At 43.8% G+C, this 16,152-nt stretch overlaps 1 protein-coding gene across 1 annotated transcript; it reads right to left on the bottom strand.

Annotated features, from left to right (window-relative positions):
- Nucleotides 1-218: 218 nt before the first annotated feature.
- Nucleotides 219-14,262, bottom strand: LOC109470224 (cytoglobin-1-like). Its single transcript, XM_019769070.1, has 3 exons — nt 13,960-14,262; nt 567-795; nt 219-353 (listed from the first exon to the last, which is right to left on the bottom strand). Exons 1-3 carry the CDS (start codon nt 14,139-14,141, stop codon nt 219-221), a joined length of 546 nt encoding a protein of 181 aa, XP_019624629.1. The 5' UTR covers nt 14,142-14,262.
- Between the last annotated feature and the right edge of the window lie 1,890 nt (nt 14,263-16,152).

Here is a 16,152-nt window from a genome sequence, read left to right as displayed (position 1 = left end):
GAAGATGGATTAGCTTGAGCCTGTCTCTTGTAGTTCCTGTTCATCACTCGGTAAAGAACTCCGTCCGTACACGTACACGTACGAGTCCATCAGTGGACACATCACAGATCTGACTTTTCTCAGATTTGCTAGGTCCAGCCTACTTATCGAGTCGACCTTACTGACCAAGTGTTCTGTAGTAAAAGTCATGTTAGCTAAGGAAGCTGAGGATGTCTCCCTCAGTGCGGATCGAAGCCGTTGACCACGTGTTCTATGATGAACGTGATGAGCTTGCTGTAGATCTCCTGGAACTTGGGCGTGTACCTGTCCTCCAGACACTCCGCCACGGCCGCCAGGAACGGCTGCTCAAGTTTCTACGGGAAAACAGTGAAGAACAATCACGAACCCCATTTCGAATCAGGTTTGTCTTGTGTTAGATATTCCATTTACATGTAATGACTGCGTCAAGACAACATATCTGAGCAAATCACCTTACATCGATTCGATTAGGCTTACAAAGGAGATCTTGCTGAATTCAATTAGTTTTTCTTTCTAAGAATTGCCACAAACTGTTCAATGACACTTACCCACATGTCGTCCGGCTTGAGCTCCAAGTCCGCGTGCATCTGACCGATCTTCTTCAGCAGTTGGATGACGTAGTCGACGTCATCCAGCGAGTCGATGGTGTGGTCGAAAGCGTCGAGCACGCGCTGGGAGTGTTCCTGTAGGAACTGGCTGTTCCGCAGCTCCTCCTGGTCATCCATGCCGTGCAGCTCGGGGTACTTCTCTATCATCTCAGGACAGTCACGGAACAACCTGCGGGACGACAGGGGAACGTGCGAATTACCGGAATAGAAAGTTTTGAAGTTTTTTTCAGAAACAGAAGGTTTTTCATTGCATTGTTATCTGAATCTGGCCATAGAGTGTTTAATACGGTTATGTTGATCTTCAGACCCTTGTTTTTACTTGCTAGGCTGATAGGTCACACAGTCATTGCCTTTTACGTGAAAGGCTTCATGACAGTCTCTTGTCCTCTGCCTAGGTCCTGTTCTCGCATACGACTTTATTAAATCGTCGAGAATATCTACCTGTACGGTGACCTGCGAATTATGGAGACGTAGACAAAGGCACTCGTACAGCTGTAAAATTTTCACTCTACTGGCCAAAGCCCCAGACAATATTTTGATTGTCTAAATTGCAAGCGTGTTCAGGAGATAACATTAATCAATCGATATTAATGCACTTTGGTGGCGGATCATCGTTTATCCTGTCTTAAGACCGAGGACGGTGAGTGATACCAGCATTGTACTGGCCTTACATCAGGTAAGGATTAGCATTAGATAGTTCCTGAGCTTCGGTTGAGCAGCCTCAACAACCAATTATCAACTGCTCATTGCATAAGTCAGGGTAGATGGGGAGATGTCGAGGCGATGCTTATAATTTAGTCCGACTTCTCTTTCTCTCTCTCTCTCGTTCGCTAGCTCGTTGTAAACGTTTAGCCCGATTCCTTTCGTAAGATCTAATAAGCCGTACCTTTGAACCCACCATGTACGTAGCGTTAGCAGACATGAAGCAGTTACACAAGCGGTGTTTCTGACGTTCCTGCTTTTTGATAAACTGCAAATTGGATTGCAACACGCCGTCTGTCCACGGCAAGTACTGACATCTCCGAGACCCCAATTACTCCGATTTCATCGTCCACTGAACACGCCAAGGAAATTTGGGTAAGCAGGATACTCGCCAGACCATCGCTCATGCAATGGCGATGTTTCTCCGAGTTGCCCATTCATCTAGTGAAGACTGATGGGTGCAGCGTGTCTGTAATTATTTGCGAAAGGTCATCATGGTGACCTGTCAGCGTCTTAATCATACCTGCAAGTCTGTTCTCCTTACCATAGTCATATGTCTGCAGATCAGGATTTATTGAAGCTGTGACGTACACAACCGAGGATGTAACTTTTTCTTGACTTTGAAAAATTAGAATATCAATATAAGAATATCAATACCTTATCTATATCCATATAAGAATATCAATACCTTATATATAACGTTAAACACAGTTTTAGCCTAGTACCATTCACTGTGACGAGAAAATATACAACAACAGTAGGTATGGTACCATTAAGAACAAAATTGGTTTCCCTTACACTAGAAATGCACCACTAGATAAACAATGATTTATTGCCTTTTCTAGATCTTCTCTTCATTCTTGAATCTTCAGTGGATGGAAGAGACGAACGTTCCAGATTGACTACTTGTTTTCTTTACTTTCAGGATCCCCTGTCAGCTATTCCATAAGGGTATCAAATGTTAGCTGTAGGCCAGGTTTTTGCATATTCCACTTTTGTGATCTGTGCCGTGAGATGTGTCCCAACCCTGTATTCAGATGTTCCACCAGGGAAACATTGGCCTAGATCGACAGCAGACGGATGTATCATAGAGCCAGTTGGAAGTGGTCCGAACCGACATTAGCCTGTTAGCGGGAGATTTCGGTGATTTCCTGAGCTGCCACAGCGAGTCGTCAAATTGACCGGATGTGTCCTGAAGTTGTGATGTTCGGGTATACATTTAGTCTAGAACATCTCACAGGTCATCAATATTAAATTGATGGAGCTTATATCATTTACAACAATCCCATGTCACCGCAGCATGATTCATGGTATTAAGATTAAATAAGCAGATGGAAACAGAACGTTCGGAGATCGAAAATCGATGCTTTTATCACAAACTGCCAGGTACTTTGCCTATTACATCCAAACACACTCGGGCAATTTAGGACATTTCAGCAGCGAGTACCGTTAGATAACGACGGCAATGTGAGTTGCATTCAGCGATAACTGTTCCACTTACACCACTAACACTGGCGAAGAAAATGTGTCGAAATCACCCTCCCACATTTAAGTACCTAAAATCGATGATTCAAAAGTGCAACTTTAGATAAAGGGACAGACCCCAAGGACTCTGATTTTAACGGCTTACACTACGCTGTAATATCTGCATCTGTCTTATGCAACCTGCAGAATAAACAGTACCCTTCGGCACAACACATCGCCTTATTTCTATATACAGCATCGCCATTCAGAAGTCTCGTTAATGTATTCCCGAAGTGCTCTTTGGTGTGAAATCAGAGGATCGGTCCAGTAGAAACGTACACCTGACAAACCGCAGGCAGGAATAATAAAACATGTTAAGTTGAACATTAATAAGATATGAGACCGGGGCTAGTCGCGGCTGTGTCAGCTGTCACATCGATCAACCCTGTAAAGGTCGCCCCTGTTTGTCATGTTCACCCTGTTCGCCATTTTATCACATGTCCTCCTCAAGTTCACATTCTGGGAACAAGTGAAGGTCACGCGTGGCTTGATCAACGTTAAAACTATAAGCGAATTGAAATCTGTTTTGTAGGAGGTGTTTTAATGTGTGACATTCCTGAAAAAGGCGATGCTTTTCAATGTCACAGAAATGTACGTGTTAGAATGTGCACTATGTTCCATATCACAGTAAATCATAGTAGATATAATGTGCGAGCTTCAGGAAGCCAGCAATTGCTTAAAATCCATGTTCTGATCTGCTTGATGTAGACTTAATGTCATGCGATGGAAGAGAAAGCTTGGAATTTAGGAAAGGGTAACTTCAACATCTTATCAGCGCTGATTAATAATCAATTAGCGTGCACACCTAGTCAGGTCGCTACATGAGGGTCTGCATGGGGGGGGTCCTGGCAACGGTTAACGGTAAATTCAGCAGGGCTGATAACGCTTAACGGTAAATTCAGGACGGTCGGCAACGCTTAACGGTAAATTGACAGGCTTTTTTTTCGAGCTGCACTGGATTGGGCATCTCGCTTTGTGAGAAAAGGTGATCACTGACAAAATTACGTATACCTTACATGTAATGAAGCACGCATTAAAGGTATGTGTTCCCTGTGTTTCCCACCTGCCCTGGTCCCGTAGTGCGTCCACAAATACCGGGGTGTCCGAGTCGACTTTGGCCAGCTTGCATTTTTTCAGTCTGCCCAGTTTTACCGATGGATTTTGAGAGGGGAGCGCCGAAGGCGCTCGTAATCTAGGGGGGTCCGGGGGAATGCTCCCCCGGGAAATTTAGGATTTTTAAGCCTTCAAAAACGCAATTTCCCGCATTTTGAGAGGCAAATCATGGTGTTGAGAGTGTTTGTCGGTCCTTCTGATGTTTTCATATTTTACTCAAGATTTTTGTTAATTTGCCTGTCAAGGTTGACGGATTCGCAAACTTCCGGTAATTGACGGAAAACTGGTGCTGGTTAGAGCCGAAGGGACCGAGCACAGAGGCGCGAGTCGAGCGCCAAAGGCGTGAGCAATGTAGGGGGTCCGGGGGCATTCTCCCCCGGGAAATTTTGTATTTTTAAACCTTCAATGACGCATTTTTCTGTACTTTGAAAGGCAAAATTAGGCGTAACGAAGAATAATTCATTAACGCTTAACGCTGAATTTAGGATGACAAATAACGTTTTACGTTGAATTAAAACGACCCATAACGCTTCACGAGGAATATACTGATAACGCTTAACGTTGAATTAGAGCAGGCCGGCAACGATTAACGGTAAATTAAAATAGCCCATAACGGTTAACGAAAAAGGGCATGCAGACCCTCCTACATCTACCATGGTGTGAATCAATAATTGTGCTGGAGTAGATCAAAGAGCTACTATAAATAGTAACATAAGCGTGATCGGCTTAGAGGTTGGAGGATATTTCTAGCCGACCTGTCCTTGGTGCTGAATATCCACGGCTTGTTAACTCTGCTTTTACGTGTTGTTTTCGGTGACATGCCAAATTTGGTCATTCTTGAGCATCGGTCTCTTTCACAGGGATGCCATAGACTACATACACAGGACCTTTTTAGGCGTGCTGTAAGCTCTTCGTTTCCCCCATCTTGGTAAAGTCTTGATGCTATTGAAAATCCAAACTGAAGTCTACTTTACTCACGCTTCGTGGAACAAATTCAACGAGGTATTTTTCTCAGGCATGAATGTCAGTATGGAGCACGCATGCAGAATAACAATGCACGGGCGGCATCACAACTCGTACTCTGAAGCCTTGCGGCATCTTGGGTATCAAAGCTTATCAATTTACAGACAGGACATACATATTGACTTTGTTAAGAAGGTGAAAAAGCCTTCACGCTAGTTTCTTATCGCGGCTTTCCACCACACAAGGTCAACAACATGGCAGACAACAGACAAAAGAAATAAGTAAATAACGAATGCACTGTAGCTTACAGTACTTTATCTTGTGTTCTGACCCACGAAACAGTGTTCGCCATATATCTGTTATAGCCTCACAATAAGCGCCTGGTTTTATTTACTATAGCAAGGTCTTATATCATACTTACACCTAAGCATGCAAACTGCATATTTTTTTTTATTCATAGAGGTTTTATGTCATGCAGAAGTAATTTTATATTCCAAAACAACAGGAGGTAAATCAAATCTCGTTCCACTCACGCCTGTTCCCATTCTGAATTGGAAATGTAGCAGCATTTCATGTCTCGACATTCAACCATGCAAGCAGCTAACTGGAGACCTCACATGGATAACCCACTCCCCTTACATCTATCCATTAGGATCAAAATAATCCTTGTTTTCCGTCGTTTAACCGTTAAGAACGCCCTTGTTCATAATTACACCACACAATTACGGCTTTTCTATTCAATACAGCCGGGTCGTTCTGGTGCCTGTCTGGTGCGGTGGAAGCTCCCGAGTCATCCCTCCAAATCATGGGTGAAATTGCCGCCAATGGCCTCACCAAGTCGTATAGAAAAACCCATGAATAAAAATTGCCGAGTAAATTCAATCTCTCTGCGGGTAGAGTACCTACCAGAATACATGGCCGGGTGATAATGGAGTGGTGGGGGAATATTCAACGCGCATGAGAATAATTCGTTCTCCACCGGTTACCTTGTTGGAAGGGATCTTAATGTGAAAGTCGTAACTTTATTCGTTAGAGAACTTTCTTAAGGAATGAAAAGATGGACGGAAATTCGTTTCAACAGCGGATTTTACATGTCGCCATGTCGCATGTTGTTCTTTCCACTCAGAGTTGCAATCTTCGGAGTTGCCCAAACAATGCATGTAGACATTTTCTGAACCCGATACTGTTTTTAAGACTTGACTTTAAGTTTAAGGCTTCCCATTAGCTTCTATTATTTGAGAATTGGTTCGCAATTGAGAATGGGTTCTTAATAGGCTAAACTACTGCCTATCGACCTGTGCACCATACAATCAAACCAGCGTACGTGGATAATGAACACACTAGAAACCGGCGACTTATCATGATCCTGCTCAGACTTTAGAGCTATGATCAAACCCCCTTTCTGATCTACCATATCCAGCGTGAAGGTCACATTTCGTACAACCAGTCTGTATATCCTGTGATCGTGAGTAGGACACTCATCATTCACACTCCAAATCGACCCAAATGGAGCGCGGTAAAGGAGAGACTGTAGCATAGATAATGTACGGTGTTCTTCTGTGAGTTACTGTTAAGGACCGAGCGTAGCGCTAACGCTTTTTAGGAACGTTTTTAGATAATTCCACTCTAACTCCTTCAGGATTCGTTAAAAATCTTCATCGAAGAAATCGTGAGGCGTCACTCGGCGGGCAAAATGGAGATTCTAGTCTCAATGGCGCCAAACACCGTCAAATGTCACGCCAGTACCAAACTGCTACCAAAAGTCGCAAGTGTGAAATGTCAGCAAATTGACTAAATCTCTACTGCGAGGTGAGACTTATAAAGAAGTGATGAAATCGAGGCATTTAATTGATAGAATGTCGGTCTCATCTTAACTGTACAGTTTGGCGAATCAGTGAAGCCAGGGTTCGCCACTTGTTTCGGTGCCAAAGAAAATAATGATCAGTTGGCAGCAATGTCAGTGGTAGTTAAATCTACTGGTAAAGCCCGGGAGAGCTCCGCATTGTCTTAGGGGGAAAGATAAAGGACTATATAATAGTACTATGGAGAAGGTTAGCTTCTCTCCGGTGCCATTATACAAACTAGTGCCACGGATGGATGTCTCCTGTAGGGATTATAGGTAAATCCGCGAATTCGACTGGAGACGAAGTTATTAGTCTGGGAATAACAAGAACGTCTCTAAGATGTTCAAAAAGTTGGCAAGGATCTCCTAACTTAATGGTCCATCTGACCCCCATCCATCAATGGTGTTTGTCGTGACTGGGCTACGGAGACATCTATGGGGTATCTGCACTCACGTGATCATGACGTAACTACTGTCGGCCATGTTGGATGATTAAACCTGGAAGTTGCGAGGTAAACTTGGATTTGTTCATGAAACTACTGTCACATTTACACACCTTTATGCCTGACTCTTCCAGCATGGCGGCCGGGACGTCATCTGCACACACGCATGTTTATCTCCCATCATCAGCTGTGGCTTAGCATTCAATCAGGAACGTGGTAAATAAATATGGCGGATATTGCTTTCCAATCACGTTTTACGTTTCAAGAAAAAAAGGCTTCCTTACGTTTACGAGTCTTTCTTCATTTTTACGAGTGCATTCGTCGCTTCTTAACTATGCAATAATTCTGACCAATGATGGTAAAATAAAAGCATCTCAGCAGCAACCTTTGGCTTGATTACGGCTTATATAAGATTACGCCCCTCGGGTGTTAAAAACTAGAGTCACGTTAACGAAAACTATGGATTATTTAATCCCGCACGATGTATTTTAGAAGACCATCAATACACAGAAACCATCTATTAAACGGCCGCACTCGTTATTTCACTGCCCTCTCATTTCTCCGGCAGTTAAAGCCATTTTATGAGCGACTCTGAAGGCCCGCTCCGTCCTTTATCAGCCTGTGAACAGGCGCCCGTCTGGGGAACGTCAAGTTCAGCTTTTGAGGACGTGGATGGTGATAACCTTGACAAGGTCACTTATTGACCTGACGGTGACCTTGATCAGGGTTCCCGCCACCGTGCTGCGTGATGTCGTGTGTATGGTTCATCACGTTATTTATCTACACCTAAGGTTGAGAAGGGATATTTGGGAGACTTTTGACGCATCGTATGTAAATGTAAATTCCGACTTAACACGCAAAGACCCTAAGCAATATAACGTTGCATAGATGATGTTGGGCGTTAAATTCATGTAAAGTCATGGTTCTCGTTCTCACATAGCGGCATCGGGTCAATTTCCAATTTCAGGAATATGTAGGCTCCATCAGTGCAGTTGACATTGAGTCTCCTTTGGAATTTCATCTGCGGAATCTCATTTTGAAGTTTCGAACCATGGATATCTCCTGTATCCTTCCCCATTACTACCGCCAACTGTGGCTGCACTTTACGCAGTGATATAGAATTCACTCTACAGGCCATTCTAATGCTATCGGTCTTCCTTGAAGCCAGCGTCTAGTGACATCCATCTCACATCATTTTAAAATCGCTGTCGTTTGTATTGACTACTTTTATGTGCACTTTCGCGACCCTTTCCAAGCCGTTTTCTGTGAGCGATCGGAATCATTATATTTTGTCGGCAATTTTTCTTTGGGCGGTTGTCCGTCTCCTTAACCTTTGGGTAAGTTGATGTCGTCTCAGCTCGTACAACCTGTACTACCTGCACTCTCACTCGCTAATAAAGACTACATCAGCGAAAATAGATGGCTCAAGCCTCTGGTAGAGAAATCCAATCTATATTCACCACTGCAGGCTGAGCCCACATCCGCCAGTTAATGAGAGGCAATATTGACAACAATAGGAGTAACGAGGAAAGGTAGACCATGCGTTTTAACTGTACCACTATACGTTTCAAGGCTGAGTACTAATCAGATTTGGTTTGCAAGATCTATAGAATGTGTGCAGGAAAACAAGACAAAATTGAATCACAAAACGACATCTTTTTGGTGCCGTGTGACGATGCGTGTATTTCATGTCGACATTTATTTAGAACAAGGCCAATTAAAGTACATAATTGTTTAAACTATTAGGTTTGCTTCAAGAGTTAATAAAATTTACACGTGGAAACAGACGCCGACACGTGTGTTTGAAGTCTGTATAGATATTGTCATAGAACAAGGTCAATTTGACTGAGTGTCCATGTGATTATTTCTCTTGTAGTATTTGCAAAAATCATAACCGTTCGGAGATTGAATCATAGTTAGATAACATACACTTTACGGAGCCATTATTCCTCTTGCACTTATGTCAAATTGCGAACATCTACCAGAAACTATGTCAAAATCACAGACTGAATACAATACATGTTGGAAAGGGGAATCAGTACATTTGTCTTGCTATGGGCGGTTTGTGATTCTTTGTTTTTTCTTTGTTGTCTTTTTCTGCCCATCCCTGCATGTACTATTATATGTTTTTTTCATTTTCCCCGTGCTTCTTTCCTTTCTATATTCAATTCAACGTGGCCTTTCTAGCTGGCTTGTTATAAGGCATTGCTCCACTGGCTTTCTCAAGAATAATCCTTCGATGTACTCTGATAGCAGAGCTTATGGGCGCCATAATCAGCTTATATAACAGCTCGTCTCGTGGAAGCGCTGACCTCGACAGTGTGTTACTTAACGATGCTTATTCTGAATTGCTAAACAGCATTCTCCGTGTTTTCAGACAGTAGATATATTTTCCATGTCGCCGGCTTGCGTCACCCTCGCGACATCTGCATGATTCTGCGCGAGAGATGGGGGAAGAAGGACGTTTTCAGATCTTGTCAAAGGTACAGTTCTCACGTTTCCAGAGCGAAAAGCTCAATGATGTGAAGAAAAAGATGCGACAACGAGGAGAAAATGACACAAACGTGTGAAGAGCTGCCAGAAGCAATGTCACGATCTCGCGAAGCTTTCGGAGATTTCATTCGGCATCTGCTTCAGCCTATATAAATGCAGCTTTACTAAATGGGGGTGTTCGTAAAGTCAACATTTGCTTTTTGCTGCGGTGATGTAACATATCATTACTTACTCGCGTTTGGAACCCTTACCCTTTTGAAACCCTTGGCTGCTGACTAAGAACTATTCGAGTTGGTTGAAATGAAGAAAAGCTGACAAATGGGAAAACTTTCGTTCGTTAGCATAGATTAAACTGTTGATAAGGAGAAAAATGAAGAACATTTTCAAGCGCTCTTAATTGCGTCCCAATATCTGCGGAGAGGCTGTAGGACTCGGGAGCTATAATAGGTTTGGTAACCAGGCTAGGGCCAACCGTGAGTAACAGATGCATAGGTTGAACCCGTCGAGTGCATTGAAGCACTTAATTTCTAACAGTAAATTGAATGAAGAACACCGGTTACCATGATTATTATTCTGTCTATCACACGATAGTCATTCTCACGATTTTACAGGGGCGTAGAAGGCGCCACATCGATCTAACCCTCCTCATTACTGCTCAAAACATCACGGAGAGATTGAGCTATCTAAGCAGACCAGAGAATCTGGCTTGGGCAGGTTCGTCTGAGAACGTAAAAGTCACCACTAACGATCTTAATTGGATGGCAAACAAAGATGCCTGTAGCTAGTTAAAACCACCATAACCCTGCAGGTGATACTTAGGTAGGATCATACATCTTCTAGTTACCTGGTACTAGCGTACAGCTGCTGTAGGTCTATAAAATGTCAAAATTTTTGACAATATTTTATCAGCAGAGCTGGTCTGGCGTGGGTTAAGTCCCAGAGAACCTGTTGCCTGACTCACTTCACCCACCCTCCCCATTAGGGCCGCACCCTACTGCCTCCCACGAGTGCAGAAAATTGATTATCATCATAGATGCTTTCTAATGTCGTTACTTGTGAATAATACGGATGTGCTGGTTGAGTGATTCGATGCCCTGTCAAAGATCAGTTGCAGGCGAAGGGATCCTTTATAAAGTTCTCTAGTGACTGTTGATTCCTGCTGGAAGACAGGATGGCTGCCAATCATCTTTATGTCATTCTTAGCGTTTGTGATGGCAATACTGCAACTTCCCATGGCGCGCGCTGACCCTGGCCTTCTCACAAGGATAACGTTCATCCCCCTGAAGGTCTGTATCCATCACCGTCACTTAGTTTCCAGACTTGTATTCCGACGGCTGTCTGTTACTGTCCCGTCATGCAGGCGTCTACATCTGTTACTGTTAATTAGTTCGCTGTTTTCTCCGCGGTGCTGACTGTTCTGACGCACTTCGCATTAACTCCCGGTCACCCAGGTGGCCTTTACTGCTCACCATTTACTCCGGGTAATTCCAAGAAAAGTAGACGCCCGGGCGTTAACTTGTCAGCCAAACGGTGGTTAGATTTGGCAAGAAGAGGTAGACATATTGCGCAGAACAAAAATCAAAACCACCGACACACAATTTCTGACAAAGTTTACATAACTAAAATGTTTCAACTCATTAGACTAAATAGCCCCACCCCCACCCCTCGGGCTTTAGATGCAAATTTTGAGTGACAGGATAACATCGTCAAATTGCATTCTAAAGATACCGCATTTTTTTCTTGGAGGACTGTTTTCAGGCCGGACATGATTCGCATGTCTGGTACTGTAATCACGAGACACCTGTAAACCTCCGAAAGCCGGAAAGGGATTTTTGATGCCTCTGGGCAAAACTAAACACATCATAAAGACATACAAAACCTTCAAAAGGCCCCGTAACAAAACTAGCTTGGCGTGCATACAGTTATTTATAGCAAATGTCCGGAGGCACTGCCCTGCCTTAGGAGATACTCAGTCCAAAGACAAATGAGCGGAAAGAAACTTTAAAGATATTTGATCATGTTTCATCAAATATCAAAGCATAAAAAAGTGTTAGATGTGGGCAGTTAGAGCAGTAACGGGTCGGGAGTTTGGCGTGTTACGATTCTATTTCGAATACATACGAGGTTTACAGTACTAAAGAGAGATGGAAGTCCAGTATATATAGCTAGAGGGTGTTCAGAATATCGAAATGGCGGTGCCGTAGATAGTTTTCCTTCCCGTCGATGATGGTCTTCGTTGAATGCACTGAAATCTTGATATGTCTTTGACTAGGTCAGTGTCTGAAGGTGAACCTGTGTCGTCGAGACTCACTAAGTTATAATGTCACATGACAATGCTAGTGGACTGAGGTACAAAGGCAAGTCAGTGCTTAGAGATAACTGAGACATGTCCCAGAGAGACAGAGGGCATCTCACTGAAGGTGAGCCTGTGCCATCACCGCTCACGTTACGGAGTTCACTGAACCTTTCCTGACGCTGTAACGTCAGGTGATGACGCTAAGGGAACGGACAGGGAAGGCGAGGTAGTGTCTAGACTAGACTAGACATGTCCTAGGGGGTGTTGACGGCGTGACTGAAGTTCATTGATCTGCTGGTTCCCTGGTTACTAGTATTAAGTTACGTTGGAAACGTCTTCATGTCATGCAGGTGACAACGCCTTGAGCGACGGGAAGGCAAGAGAAATGTCTTGTTCATCTCATATAGGCGGCACTTAAAGTACTGAATTTCGCGCTGTCCTCGACAGCTTGTACACTGACCTGTGTGTGGTTGATTGCATTGGCAGGACTTCTGTTCGCGGTAGGTTCACAGTTAGTTATCCTTGTAGTTGTTTACATGCGCATATATGCCATACATCAACATACGTACATGTTAGCCTTCCTGCTTCATAACACAAACAACCGGTGCTATATTGGAAGTTTTGATAAGTCTCTCTCCTCGATGAGTCAAACATTTACTGTCTGTTAATTGAGAATATGTTGCATAAGATACGATCCAAGCAGAGGTTTGGGTTTTGGGGGTATTTTTTAGCGTGTTTTTAGGCTTTTTTGGTGGGGAAAAAAATTCAGTGCAAAAGAGAAACCCCGATAAAAAAAGTCTAAAAACACGCTAAAAATACCCCCAAAACCCACACCTCTGCTTGGATCGTATCTTATGCAACATATTCTCAAAACCTCTGCTTGGAGAGTAGCATAAGAGTCTTATGAAGGGTTTGTTATATAATGTGCACACTTATTGGCGAAGCGTTTATTTTGCGGCTGTATACCACGGGCGGTCATTACTTAAGTTTCAATTCAGCCACTGGAGTATGACGCACGCCTTATTCTAACAATTCTATGAATAGTTCTGGCCATCGTCTCAATCTCCTAAATGTTATTTAGTAGCGTGAAAGAAATTTGAAAAGGTGACCTCGTAGGAGGAAGAGAGGTCGTCTGAAAAGTCCGATCAAGTACGCCGTACATTGTTGGCCGCAGTGCGCAAGCTCTGGAAAATTACATTTGTAAGTTCAAATCTCCACCAAAGGCAATGCGTGTGCGGGTCAGATATGACAACAGCGCTTTTTGCGTCGTGACTGATGTTAGCCTAGTCAGTATCTACCGTCCGATGTATCAATCCAAGCTCGAGGGAGGAACCTTGTGGGGATATGGATGGCAGGGGTTGACAGATAACAGATTTGATACCGTGTTTGGCGGGCCGGAGAACTCCCAGTCTGGAAGGCTCTAAGCACGGAAAATTAACATCTGCCTGGCCTATTAGAGCAGGCATTGGGAGCAGATCCAGACAGAAGGCTCCAATTGACACAGCAGGTTAATATTGAGTAGATTACTTGCTCATTCAATGCATCTACGTCAGCCCGAATCCCATGAACAATTTCATAAAGTCGTCCAATTAGGTTTTATCTTACTTCGTGCGAAAGAGGTTCTTTTCCTACTTGGCTGCCCTAATTGTAAAAGAAATTGCTTCTCTGAAGGGAACCCCACTCTGACTGCAGCGGTGACAAGTCGTTATGGCACAAATTGCTAATTTCCCGACCAAAATGAAGACAGGTAGAGACAAGTCAGCTGCTGGAGGGGTGATTGGACCTCGTTAGTTAAGTGCCAGGTTGTTGACAGGAGGAGAACGACTGACATCCAGTGACAACTGGTCGCGTGTGCCAGCTTGGCAGGCTTTAGCCAGCCTTGTAATGACAGAGGAACACATTAACGTAAGTGCCGGTAATATTCGCGGGGAAACCACAAAAGCTGACACTACTCACCTGAGGAACATAAACATGCCGGCCCTGTCGATATTCCGGGCGACGGACTTCCACGACTTCTCCAGGTGGAATTTCTGCCGAGCGTCCAGCGGAAGGCGCGGGTCCACCGGCGGGGGCGCCTCGGGCTCGGGTAGAGCAGGGCCCGCCCGCCCCATCCCTGCCATCGAAGCCGAGCAGCCCATGTGGTTACCTACGGGCAGTTAAGCGTCTACTTCTTGACGTGCCTTTTGGCATCGCACGCCCTGAAAATAGTGAGCTTTTTGTTGCATCCTTGCGTCATTTCTATACGTCATATGTAGAAATATAAAGATAAAAGGCCTCTGATATCCAACATGAGCACTTACGCAACTGTCACCTAAGGCGACGGACCACAACAACAACAGTCTCCACGCGCGCAGACGGCTTCTAGAACTAACTGAGGAGAATTACCTCTGTCTGTTCACTCGTGACGTCATGCCATGGCAACAACCAATCAGGAGCCATCTCTGATGGCGAGAGTCAGGGGTCTACAAGGAGTTAACATGCAGATTACCATAATTGTTTTGAGCTCCCTGAAGCCCGTAAGAAACAATTTAGTAATTATCCAGGTAATAAAGTCACTGTCCGTGGTGCTGAAATCCCATCTGTTAATGTAATACACGAGACACCGGGAGTTATAGGGCCTGCAGGGCGACATGATCGGAAATTTCGGAACGTTTCAAATTTTGATATACTCCATGGCTTCAATTTAGGCAATTGCCGCAATGTACACCAAATAAGCAATTGCGTTATGCATAAAGAAGGGGATCGATGTTATGCATCTGCAATGAAACAAGTCGTCACCTCCACGGTCATGGCTTTAGTCATGGCCTATGTAGAGACGCCATTGCCGCCCATGAGGTCTATTACATGTGTGTTACGTTACACATCAAAAGGCTCGGATTACGGAAGGATAGACTGACTCGTGGAAAAAAAGATAGCAACCAATGTTTTCGTGGAAACGTATGTATGCAGTTCAGCCCACACAAAATTGCTTTCGTGAATGGCATCCTCTGGTAACCCGTTATGTGACGCGAGTGTGGAAAATCTGTCTTTGTTTAAAATACGATGTTGACATGACTATGTAGGGCTTAAATGATTGGCGCGCCACTTTATTTGTTCATTTTTTAATCGCGGCATATTTTGTGTGTCACGAGCCATCTAGATGCATTTGAAATGCATCTAGATGGAAATTTCTCAAATGTACGCTTAAATCTGGGTGGCGTGATCAAGATATCCATTGACGACGTCGTTGTTTGTATATCTGACATCCTGGTGAACAGCGTGTGTTCATAACGTCACGACAGCCGTCACCATCGACCCAGATACATAATTGAGTTAGGATGTTATCAGGGGTCTCTAACAATCGTTACACATGTTTCCACACGGCTTGGTGTGTGCGTTTTGTAGTTTTGCCTCATCGGTTAGGCTTATTGGTTGTGCAATACTGCTTTCTTATTATGTGTATTTGTGTGCATTCTTTTTGCTACTAAACGTTGGCAAAAACTAGATTATTATAAAAGCCATGAAGACAGTAATGATACCTAAATACAATGTAACATGGTGAAAAAGTGCCAGTAACTTGTCAACCACTAAGTTCATACCATAGTAAACATGTACAATGTGGTGTCAGGAACGTTTCAAGATGCCTCTGATGGTGGTGGGATCCCGCGCCAAGCACATACCCGCAGCACATCGTTCTTGTGAACATTATCAGACCAGGTCGAGGCTTGCACACAGATACTTCTGCGCCACTATAAACACAACCATTACACCTGATGTGTCCGTCCAACACGAGCAGCTCGCACCCTGGAGGACAATCTCTTACCGCCTGTCCTCCCGATACCGCCGCCCACTAACGCCACTAACGGTCAACGGTTGGGACCATGAGCAATTAACGAACTGTTGACGGTGTTGTGTTCCGTTTTAAACCGGAGTAGACGAGGTTGGGTTGCTCTATAATGTAAACGCTATAGATATATGTTGATAGATAGTAAGGTGGTAAAATAACTAGTACGTTGGTACAAATAAAAATCAAGATGAAACCTCCTTGGTACAAAGTTTGAAAGGCATTTTTCGACATCATTACTTACCATAACACATAAAACACTTATCGCATTAAAGATTGATACAAGAAGTTCGGGAAACTTTTATATTAAAACATCTGTCTTGTCG

This window comes from Branchiostoma belcheri, unplaced genomic scaffold (assembly GCF_001625305.1).
Source record: "Branchiostoma belcheri isolate BF01 breed outbred unplaced genomic scaffold, Haploidv18h27 scaffold22, whole genome shotgun sequence".
Lineage (NCBI taxonomy): Eukaryota > Metazoa > Chordata > Leptocardii > Amphioxiformes > Branchiostomatidae > Branchiostoma > Branchiostoma belcheri.
This window is presented reverse-complemented; position numbering and strand designations above follow the sequence as displayed.

What these genes read in the sequence shown, in the direction of transcription:
- LOC109470224 (XM_019769070.1), bottom strand. Translation starts at nt 14,141, where the DNA reads ATGGGCTGCTCGGCTTCGATGGCAGGGATGGGGCGGGCGGGCCCTGCT. An exon ending in GGCATGTTTATGTTCCTCAG is followed by an intron (nt 796 to 13,959) that starts GTGAGTAGTGTC and finishes GTCGTCCCGCAG; the next exon opens with GTTGTTCCGTGACTGTCCTG. An exon ending in TCAAGCCGGACGACATGTGG is followed by an intron (nt 354 to 566) that starts GTAAGTGTCATT and finishes GTTTTCCCGTAG; the next exon opens with AAACTTGAGCAGCCGTTCCT.